General features: G+C 49.4%; 1 protein-coding gene across 2 annotated transcripts in view; it reads right to left on the reverse strand.

The window, feature by feature from the left end:
• GARNL3 (GTPase activating Rap/RanGAP domain like 3) overlaps window positions 1-4,423 on the reverse strand; it is a 429,083-nt gene extending 424,660 nt beyond the window's left edge. For both annotated transcript variants that reach the window (XM_063935955.1, XM_063935954.1), the window contains exon 1: window positions 4,182-4,423. In XM_063935955.1, the coding sequence (XP_063792025.1) occupies window positions 4,182-4,282 (101 nt within the window). In that variant the 5' untranslated portion in view covers window positions 4,283-4,423. The remainder of the gene's footprint in view (window positions 1-4,181) is intronic.
• Window positions 4,424-12,046: the final 7,623 nt, after the last annotated feature.

The raw sequence follows: 12,046 nt of genomic DNA on the forward strand, positions 1-12,046 counted from the left end.
CAGTCACTGAGAGGAGCTCTGCTACACAATATAATGGGGATGAGCATGTCATGCACACAAATATGACACCAAGCTCCTCCCCTCCGGCAGTCACTGAGAGGAGCTCTGCTACACAATATAATGGGGATGAGCATGTCATGGACACAAATATGATCACCAAGCTCCTCCTCTCCAGCAGTCACTGAGAGGAGCTCTGCTACACAATATAATGAGGATGAGCATGTCATGGACACAAATATGATCACCAAGCTCCTCCTCTCCGGCAGTCACTGAGAGGAGCTCTGCTACACAATATAATGGGGATGGGAATGTCATGCACACAAATATGATCACCAAGCTCCTCCTCTCCGGCAGTCACTGAGAGGAGCTCTGCTACACAATATAATGAGTATGAGTATGTCATGCACACAAATATGACACCAAGCTCCTCCTCTCCGGCAGTCACTGAGAGGAGCTCTACTACACAGTATAATGGGGATGAGCATGTCATGGACACAAATATGATCACCAAGCTCCTCCTCTCCGGCAGTCACTGAGAGAAGCTCTGCTGCACAATATAATGAGGATGAGCATGTCAGGCACACAAATATGATCACCAAGCTCCTCCTCTCCGGCAGTCACTGAGAGGAGCTCTGCTACACAATATAATGGGGATGAGCATGTCATGTACACAAATATGATCACCAAGCTCCTCCTCTCCGGCAGTCACTGAGAGGAGCTCTGCTACACAATATAATGGGGGTGAGCATATCATGGACACAAATATGATCACCGAGCTCCTCCTCTCCGGCAGTCACTGAGAGGAGCTCTGCTACACAATATAATGAGGATGAGCATGTCATGGACACAAATATGATCACCGAGCTCCTCCTCTCCGGCAGTCACTGAGAGGAGCTCTGCTACACAATATAATGAGGATGAGCATGTCATGGACACAAATATGATCACCAAGCTCCTCCTCTCCAGCAGTCACTGAGAGGAGCTCTGCTACACAATATAATGAGGATGAGCATGTCATGCACACAAATATGATCACCAAGCTCCTCCTCTCCGGCAGTCACTGAGAGGAGCTCTGCTACACAATATAATGAGGATGAGCATGTCATGGACACAAATATGATCACCGAGCTCCTCCTCTCCAGCAGTCACTGAGAGGAGCTCTGCTACACAATATAATGAGGATGAGCATGTCATGGACACAAATATGATCACCAAGCTCCTCCTCTCCGGCAGTCACTGAGAGGAGCTCTGCTGCACAATATAATGAGGATGAGCATGTCATGTACACAAATATGATCACCAAGCTCCTCCTCTCCGGCAGTCACTGAGAGGGGCTCTGCTACACAATATAATGAGGATGAGCATGTCATGCACACAAATATGATCACCAAGCTCCTCCCCTCTGGCAGTCACTGAGAGGAGCTCTGCTACACAATATAATGAGGATGAGCATGTCATGGACACAAATATGATCACCGAGCTCCTCCTCTCCGGCAGTCACTGAGAGGAGCTCTGCTACACAATATAATGGGGATGAGCATGTCATGGACACAAATATGATCACCTAGCTCCTCCTCTCCGGCAGTCACTGAGAGGAGCTCTGCTACACAATATAATGGGGATGAGCATGTCATGGACACAAATATGATCACCGAGCTCCTCCTCTCCGGCAGTCACTGAGAGGAGCTCTGCTACACAATATAATGGGGGTGAGCATATCATGGACACAAATATGATCACCAAGCTCCTCCTCTCCGGCAGTCACTGAGAGGAGCTCTGCTACACAATATAATGGGGGTGAGCATATCATGGACACAAATATGATCACCAAGCTCCTCCTCTCCAGCAGTCACTGAGAGGAGCTCTGCTACACAATATAATGAGGATGAGCATGTCATGGACACAAATATGATCACCAAGCTCCTCCTCTCCGGCAGTCACTGAGAGGAGCTCTGCTGCACAATATAATGAGGATGAGCATGTCATGTACACAAATATGATCACCAAGCTCCTCCTCTCCGGCAGTCACTGAGAGGGGCTCTGCTACACAATATAATGAGGATGAGCATGTCATGCACACAAATATGATCACCAAGCTCCTCCCCTCTGGCAGTCACTGAGAGGAGCTCTGCTACACAATATAATGAGGATGAGCATGTCATGGACACAAATATGATCACCGAGCTCCTCCTCTCCGGCAGTCACTGAGAGGAGCTCTGCTACACAATATAATGGGGATGAGCATGTCATGGACACAAATATGATCACCAAGCTCCTCCTCTCCGGCAGTCACTGAGAGGAGCTCTGCTACACAATATAATGGGGACGGGAAAGCCAAGCATTCCCCTATGTGGCATTATGGCATCACGGGACATATATGTAAGAGGATTTGCAGCTACAGTAATAGACACTGACAGGTGTGCAAGGAATATTTTGTTAGCAACAATACGAAAGGTACAAAGTGTTTCCAGCGATGCAGCACCCAATTATAACTACGGCTGTCAATCAAATCACAATGACTGACACTGAAGAGGCAATACCTTTCCCAAGGTCACGTTACAATCCGGTTGATACAGTCTTCCCCTATATCTAAAGCTGGATCATCATCCGCCCCAATCATAAATTACATTAAAGGATGGATAAATATAGACTGAGATTCACATGTGACTACTATCCAGCTCCTGGAACATCCTCACATATCAGGATACATTGCACTCGGGGCTGAGATCACATTGAGAACTGCTGGAGCCCCAATATTTACTATAATGTTTATATATTATAATGAGGCGTACCATACTATCCCTTTAAACCAGGACACTCATGGATTACACAGGTTCTGTGGCTGATTACAACCAGGTGACATGCAGGCTTGAGGGCAGCGAGCCACAGAACCTGTGTAATTCATGAGTGTTCCGGTTTAAAGGGATTGTATGGTAAGCCTATGCAATTATCTGGCAGATCATCTGGGCATATACTGTACAATTATCTGGCAGATCATCTGGGCATACACTATACAATTATCTGGCAGATCATCTGGGCATACACTATACAATTATGTGGCAGATCATCTGGGCATATACTGTACAATTATCTGGCAGATCATCTGGGCACACACTATGCAATCATCTGGCAGACCATCCACTAGATCTGGCTGGTTGGAATAAAAATCTGGTCATTTGCTCTCATCCATTACCAGATTGTCATTCCAACCAGCCAGATCTGGCGGATGATTTGCCAGATAATTGTATAGTATAGTGTATGCCCAGATGATCTGCCAGATAATTGTATAGTGTATGCCCAGCTTTAGCTGTAAGTGTAAGCAGACCCTCCAACATGACCCGTTCCGTCAGGTACACAATGCTCCGCTCCTGGACTTCCATCCTGATTGCCATCACCTGTGCCGGATCCCCTTTCTCATCCATTAACTAGTTCAGCACAGGTCACGGCAATCATAGATTTCTGGGGAAGCCCAGGGGCAGAGCACTGCGTACCTGATGGGAGGGGGTCATGTTGGAGGGTCAGATGTACGTTCAGCTGGGAATAGGGGCATTCCTCTTGGTGCAGGAGCAGAGAAGGGGAACCAGACCAGTCCTAGCTGCAGTCCCGCAGGACCAGGAAAAGCCATTTCTGCAGAACCTCGCGGCTCCTGGTCCTGCAGCTTGCACCAGAGGCTCTGCACCTACGCATGCAGCACATGCGAGCTCTGCTTCCTCCTCTGCACCCTGGCATAGGACTACAGTAATGTCAGCCACAGCTGTGCAACAGACTGGGAATTCAGGCAGCTTTTTGGAACTTTGTGCATGTGTGGGTGGCTGTCTTTTCCTTACAGCACTCTCTGATCTCCCTCCCCTGCTGCCCAACATATGAAGCTGCCCCTGTCAGGGAGATCAGAGAGTTCTACCACAATACATGTAACCCCCACTGCAGCCCCCCTCTAGTGTGCAGTCCTGTTAACCCTCTGCAGACCTCCACACATGACAGCCCCCTGACACAGACTGGCAGCAGCCCCCATATAAATATGCAGAACAATGTAAGTTGTTGCAGATACCTGGACCATGGATACTGTTGCAGAGGTTGCAGCAGCTGGGACTTGTGTCTGTGTCTGCAATGCATGCCCCAGGTACTGGGGGGAAAGGGGGGGGGGGTGCATGGGGGGGCAGTGGAAACATTGTTGCACCTACCTCTGTATCTCAAAGCTGCAACCCTTCCTCAGCAGAGCAGCCCTCTTCCTCATGAGTGAGGTCTTGTCTTTCCCCATGTAAGTATCAAGCTGGCAATCCATGTTGCCCCCCACTTCTGAGAGGAGACCCTCAGTGTCCCAGGCAGCTTCAGATCCTGGTCCAGGAACCCCCTTCACAGGATGACATGATCCTCCAGGCTGCAAGCTCCCAACTCTCTTCTACATTCAGCTGCGGTGCCCTGGAGGAGAAGGAGGAGGAGGTACTCCTGTGTGTGCAGTGCCCCCTCCTCCCCACTTCACTCACAGGCTCTCTCCCTGCTCTGCTGTCCATCACAGTACCATCCTCTGCTGCTGCAGAACCTCTTGGTAACAGAGGGAAGATCTTTTAGCTCCCTCAAAATCAGCAGAAAAATATGAATTTTATCCAATCTGATGAAATATAACCCGGGCTCCCGTACAACTGGACTCAAACACCATGTTTGCACTTTTCTTCCTGCAAATTCCTATGCATCTGTGTGTATGGCGATTGGGATCCATTGGGCCTGATTGTGAGCCGGACACAAGTGGATTTGCGGATGCATCGTGCTGATTGCAGCATACTGCGCCGTAGAAAGAAATCGGTGACTGCGTAAATGCCGGATCAGGCATAAGGTGTGTACACACAGTGCAATATTTCTTTAAATTTTGACTATATAGTCAATATCGTAAGAAAATATAGTGCATATCGCACCGTGCGTATAGTCCTTGCGATGCCGATGCGCGGTCTCGCGGGATCGGCACCGCAAGGATAAATAGACTGTTCAGGCAGCACACTATTTACTATATCGGCGGGGCTGGGCTCCGGCCACGTCGAACAGTCATCGCGCCGTGTGTACACAGCCATACACACTCGGAGGGAGATCGCAAGTGCAGACAGATTTCCCTGAAAACTCTTCCCGAGAAATGGGCGTTTCTTATGCGGTAACTGGGCGGCGACCGTGCATGGAACTGTTTCATCTAGTGGGATTGCCGTGGCTGTGGACGGAGACGGGACGTCTGTTTCAGACTTATGCATTGCGCACAGCACAGGGCATACGTGCCAATTCTCCCGGAACCTGCGGGAAACTCCTGATTTTTGGGTTAGTCCCCTGCACCCCTGGAAGAGTGGGCACCCCTCCCACATCCTGCCCACTTCCTAGTGATGTGGGGAGAATAATATAGGGAATCCATGGATGTTGAGGAGGGGGCGGGGCATCACAACGCGTTTCTATGGAAATCGCGTCATTTACGCCCAATCCCCTATGCAAATGTGCACCGATCATAGGGGGTCATTCCAAGTTGATCGTAGCTGTGCTAAATTTAGGCCCAGCACAGGGCTAGTCCGCCCCGCATGTCAGTCCGCCCCCCCGTACAAATATGAAAGCATCGCACAGCGGTGATGCTTTTGTATTTGTGGAGTAACTCCCGGCCAACGCATCTCCTGCGGCTGGCTGGGAGTTGGTTGTCGCTGCCACTGGCCGCAGCGGCTGCGTGAGATGTCACACAGCCGCCGCGGCCCGCCCCCCCTAAACGGCGGCTTAACAGCCCCTTCCCGCCCAGCGACCACCTCTGTCTCAGAGGCGATCGCTAGGCAACGACGGCTGCCATGCGCCGGCACACAGCGGCGTCGGAGCATGCGCAGTTCCGACCTGATCGACAAACTGCAGCGAGCGATCGGGTCGGAATGACCCCCATAGCTCCTTGCGCTTAGGGAGGTGTGACATGTGTAAGTGCGGCCTTAGTACAAGTTGGGGGTATTTACGCAGAATGCCTCCCGTGCTGGCCACATGAAAGTCACACCTGCCCCTGCTAGGAGGTGGGTCTCCCACATGTGCTCATCCGCTGGAGCGAGACGCGAGGTGGAGGTGGTGATGAACCGCGGCTTCTGGTTGGCTGAATGCAGATGAATTGCCTCTTACTTGTGCCATTGCTATAGTAATGTAGCTGCTGCCATTTATTCACGTTTCCAGTGATATGTAGAAAGCATATTTCAGGGGGAAGGGGACGGATGTGTGTATTGATTTGAAGTTAGCTATTGCTTTTATTTGGCCTTTGTGTCAAGTTTCAATTTTCTACACATGGCAAATGCAACTTTATCAGTTAATACACTTGGGGGCGACAAGACATCAGCCAAGCGCTCCCTAACCTGTAGCCAATCAGAGCATTTGAACAATCACAGAGCTAGACCAACCTGCAGCCAATCAGTGCATTAGAATAGTCACGGGACTAGACCAACCTGCAGCCAATCAGTGCATTAGAATAGTCACGGGACTAGACCAACCTGCAGCCAATCAGTGCATTAGAATAGTCACTGGACTAGACCAACCTGCAGCCAATCAGAGCTTTAGCACAGTTACAGGACTAGACCAACCAGTATTCAATTGATGTCGGATCCTTTCAATTACTGGCCAAATCCGACAGGTTTTGGCCATTCCCGACAATGCCAATCCGACTTTTTTTAAAGTCGGATTGACACTGTCGGATACAGGGCTAAAACCTGTCGGATTTTGCCGCAATTCCATCAAAACAGGTGGATCCGCGGCTATTCCGCTGATCCACCTGTTTTCCGACAAGTGGGATTTGCCGACTTGACGGAAAAACGGCAGGAGGATTGAATAGGTCGAATCATGAGTCGACCATAAAAAGTCTGAAAATGCCGTCTTTCCGACAAGGCGGCAGTTTCAACTAGAATTGAATACTGCCCTATAGTGTAATCTCTGGCGTCCAGGTTCCGGCAACATCCAAGTAATAACTTACCCTCTGTATAACATAGCACGTTGCAGTACCCACACGAGGCAGCAGGTGGCAGTAATAGGGACTTCGTCTTCAGTCTTCAGTAGTTTTAAAATGAGGACGATGAAGCTGAATTGGGGGCTGGACTAATGCAGGCGAATGCATGTGATTCGCTGGACATGCTCCCACTGAAAAGGAGAGACTACAGCTGCAATGTGCAATGCTAGATACGATGTGCCTGTAAGTGTATCTAACCTGTAATAAAAGTCTATAAAGGGTCCTGTATTTACTAATGAGACTTCTCGGGCCTGATTCAGATTTTTGGCAACTGCGCATTTGTTGAGGCTAGCATACGCAACAACGCTCTGTGAGCCGCTGGCATGCCCCCACTCCTCCTGTCTCCACTGAATAGACGCTGTGCGCATGCACACAGCGTCTATTCACCGCTGCTCTGCTAAGCAGGGCAACGAGAGACGGAGCCCACAACTGTGGGACACTGTGGCCCGCGAGTGGAACAACGGGACAGTCCCCAAAAAACGGGACTGTCCCGCGAAAATCGGAACAGTTGGGAGGTATGCAGTAACTATCGCCTTCACGTCAAGCTGGAACCAGTCTGACCATTCCCCACTGACCTCTCTACATAGCGCTTTCACCCACACAAATGCTGGATAAATATGCACAGTACATAAATATATATATATATTTGTGCGCACAGGTGAGATATCAATAGTATACAGTGGCGCACCCAGGGGGGGTTTCCGAGCACCCAGAACCCCCCCGCCTTTTTTTTTTTTTTTAGCTGCATGAGTATAATTAATGGCTGTCTTGCGTCCTCTGCAGCCTGCTGTCTTCCTGGTGGCACTTGTAAGTGCAATAAAAGTTTACTTTCTTTCAATTATAGTACATATATATCCATGTGCATACATATATACACATGTATATACATACATACATATAAACACACACACACATACACGATATATATATATACATGTGTATATATATGTGTGTGTACATATATATATATATATATGTATGCATGTTTAATATGCTATGTATATGTATATATATATATGTGTAGATATATGTATATATATATATATACACACACACACACACACTAGTTTTACGGACCCAGCATATACTGGGTCACCTCAGTCCTCACCCCCGGGATTGGCTCCGCCCAGTTCTGGAAACCCCCCCATGCAAATCCTGCGTTTGTCACTGGTATAGTTATTACAAGCAGTGTGAGCACTATCTATCTATCTATCTATCTATCTATCTATCTATCTATCTATCTATCTATCTATCTATCTATCTCCTAGTTACCAGCCAGTCAATATGATGGAACAACATAACAGTGATGTCAGCGCCAGCAGCAGTGCGCGCCCGGGTGGAGCAATACTTGAATTGCTCTGTCGGGTGCCATATAGTGGCTGCCGGCGCCGAACACTTGAATTACCCCCATAGAGGTGAGGAGCAGTGTTAGCCTTTTATTATGTAGGATATATAGACAGTATATGTGTGTGTGTATATATACAGTATGTGTTTGTAGATATATGTGTGTATTATATAGCTAGAAAGGGAGAATAGAGGGAATATAATGCTTCGCAGCCTCTGGGAAGTAGGTGAGAGCCATTCCAGCAATCTTCCAGCGACTGAATTCTGATTTAGTAGATAATTGCCAGCAACCTGTAATTAGCGTTGCGCCCATGTGGCCGGTGACTGGGAGATTGAAGTAATGTTCTAGTACAATTCAGTCATGTAGGAAAAGTCTATTTATCTGCTGTCAGTCAGCGTGCAGCACCCGCTGCGATCTGTTAGCGGCGCAGATCCGCAGAGATCTGAGACAATGGGAATCAGCGTCAGCAGGTATCAGCGGGGTGTGCGTCCTGCGGCAGACAGGCATTGTGCGCACGGTGTGCGTCCTGCGGCAGCCAGGCATTGTGCATCGGAGCACCGAGCGCAGGCTCACACGAACAATTACTCAGCTTCTAAAGTATAATAAGGTCTCAGCATCAATGTAACATTCACTATAGAGGCCGCGTAACTTTGTGACAGGGGAATTCCGCTCAGTACTAATGATACCTAAATAAAGTCATTACGCTGGTAAACTAGGGGAAAAACTACTGATATTTCTTATACTGTATAGTTATATAGATCTTTTGCCAGAAATTACCTGCTGAAAACACAGGAACGTACTCAGGGGCAGGGAAGAAGGGGGGGGGGGGGTGGGATATAATTTCATTTTGCCACCCATAAATTGCGGAATGACACCCCTCTGGGGCAGCTGGACTTACCTACCACTCCACTGAACGGACATATATTTCTATCTATACATCTATCTATCTGGGGGGGAGGGGGGGGGGGTTTGCTGCAAGGGAGGGAGAGAAAGGAAGGAGGGGAAGCTGAGGGGAACATATGAAGTGGGAGGTGAGAAGGGCGCAAGGCTGGACCCAGAGGTAGGGATGGCCATCGACCATCAATGATTTGAAACCATTGATAGTCTATGACCGATGGTAACTACTTTTACCATCGATGGGGAGAACCAGATGGTTTCCCTCCATCGATGATAAAGAGCTATCAAACCCGTGCAGCCGCGCCCCCAGGCCCTGATTGGCCCGCGGCTCACTCAATATTAAAGTAAGGGTGACCATTGATGGGCAAAACCATTGATGGTTCCCTTACAGATGGTTTCCCACCATCTAAGTTATCCATCAATGATACCATTGATGGTAACCATCGATGGACACCCCTACCCAGAGGAGGGGCCAGCCCACAGTAACTAGCCACACACTGTAGTAGGATGGACATCGGAAGCTTACCATCAGATGATGGCTTTGCTTCCGCCATTGAATCTTTCGATGTGATTGTAACTGACCATCACATCAAAAGAATTCGATATAAAAAAAAAATCATAAGATACTGTATGCGCATACACCAAAAAAGCCCTGTTTGCGCATGTGCAAACCTCTGCAGCATGGATGCACAAGTGCAAAAACCTCTACAGTGTGGCCAACCGGGGATGGGACCATCGCAACACCATCAAATGTTTACCATTCGATGGCGGCAAACATTCAAAATCCCCCACCCCAGGGGCAAATGCAGGATTTCAAAATGTTTGATTATAGAGTGATCGTTGCCAGCCCATGAAGGCTGCATAATGATCATGTGACAGACTGTAGTCTGCCCTAAACAAAGTGCAGTGTATGTAATACAGTGCTTTAGACGGGTGTAGTATGGTATGCCGCCGGCCGGGCTCCCGGCGACCAGCATACCGGCGCCGGGAGCCCGACCGCCGGCATACCGACAGCGTGGCGAGCGCAAATGAGCCCCTTGCGGGCTCGCTGTGCTCGCCACGCTGCGGGCACGGTGGCGCGCGCTATTTTATTCTCCCTCCACGAGGGAGAAAAAGTGTCAGTATGTCGGCTGTCGGGATTCCGGCACCGGTATACTGTGCGCCGGGATCCCGACAGTCGGCATACTGAAGACCACCCCCCTTTAGACGTATGCAGGCCCAATGATTGGATTGGATACGACATCCCCACACTTAAGATCCCGACAGCTACTATTAAGTAAGGTAACCCTGATCCCTTAACCCCCTAACCTGCTTGTCCCGCAGCCTGGCCCAAACCTACCTTCCCTCCTTCCTCTCACAGCCTAACCTTTACCCTCCCTGGTGGTGCGTAACCCTAACCTCCCCTTCCCGCAGCCAAAACCTAACTCTACCTCCCTCGCAGCCTAACCCTAACCCTCCCGTCCCTGCAGCCTAACCTTGACCTCTCCCTCCCGCAGCCTAACCCTAGCCCTCCCCCCGTAGGCTAAACCTAAACCCCCCCGCCCCCCCCCTTCATGGCTTAACAGTGCGGTGTCCCGGCAGTCCTCATTGGGGATTCCGGTAGTCGGAATCCCAGCGCTGGCATTTCAATCCATGTTGGGATACCGGTGTCGGCATTCTGAGCTGTGTCGGGATTCTGGCATCGTTATTCGTACTGCTGAGATCCTGACCGCATCCCCAATGATCATGGTGAGCCATTACCAGATTCTCTCTCTGGTGCGGAGTGAGCCAGGGGCTCACCAGGAAGATTCCCGGCAGGCTGATGTGTCTGTGGGGACTGTTTTGTGTGTTGTTGTCATTATTATTATTATTATTATCCTTTAATTATATGGCGCCACAAGGGTTCTGCAGCGCCCAATTGCAGAGTACATAAATAATCAAACAGGAAAACAGCGACTTACAGTTGAAGACAATATAGGTACATATAGCTGCATTAGCAGATAACACTGAGATACGTATCAGGGAGGCAGGAAACTGCGGGATTTGGTGCCATCAAAGATGGTTTAAGTAAGAGAAGGATAAGCACATGCGGGTTGAGGGCCCTGCTCGTGAAAGCTTACATTCTAAAGGGGAGGGGCCGACCCCTCACATGACAGACACCCATCACATGACAGGCAGCCCACTGCACTCAGGTTCTGATTCAGATCTGGACGCGTTCACACGCAGCGGGCGCATCCAGGAAGGATAGGGCGTCATTGCGGGCTGGGACCGTTTTCCGCCTTCGGCGCGCGCTTATTTACAAACTTCACATTTACATACCCCCACTTAAAAATTTCCACTTCAACCACAGGTTGTGTGTATTTTAATAGAAAATGATGTACGCTTGTATGTTGTTAGAATATTAATTATATTTGTAAGAGCATATACTAATAAGTGGGAGGAGTCAGGAATAGTAAGGGGAGGAGTCACAGAGGTGGGCCTGTGTGCTTCAAAAATGCCAGGGCCTATTTTTAGTCCCAGTCCGGCCCTGGCCGCAACTGCGTACAATCAGGCCCTATGAGGGATCTCGCCCCCCTCAACAGACCCCACCGCCTCATCAGATCACACCGCCATTAGGGCTTCTTCCCTAAATTTCCCAGGCTGGTTTTCCTTCCCAATCCTCCCCTGGAGCGAGCACTCAGATCCACAGACACACACATACAAAGCAGACATGGTAGGAAAATCCTCTGCTGCTGGGCACGTGCAACGGCTCCATTCCAATCTTTATACCGCATGTAGTGCCCACTGGCCAGCTATGGAGAAGGGGGGTTTCCGGGCAACTGGAACCCCCTCCTCAG

This window comes from Pseudophryne corroboree, chromosome 8 (genome assembly GCF_028390025.1).
Source record: "Pseudophryne corroboree isolate aPseCor3 chromosome 8, aPseCor3.hap2, whole genome shotgun sequence".
Taxonomy (NCBI): domain Eukaryota; kingdom Metazoa; phylum Chordata; class Amphibia; order Anura; family Myobatrachidae; genus Pseudophryne; species Pseudophryne corroboree.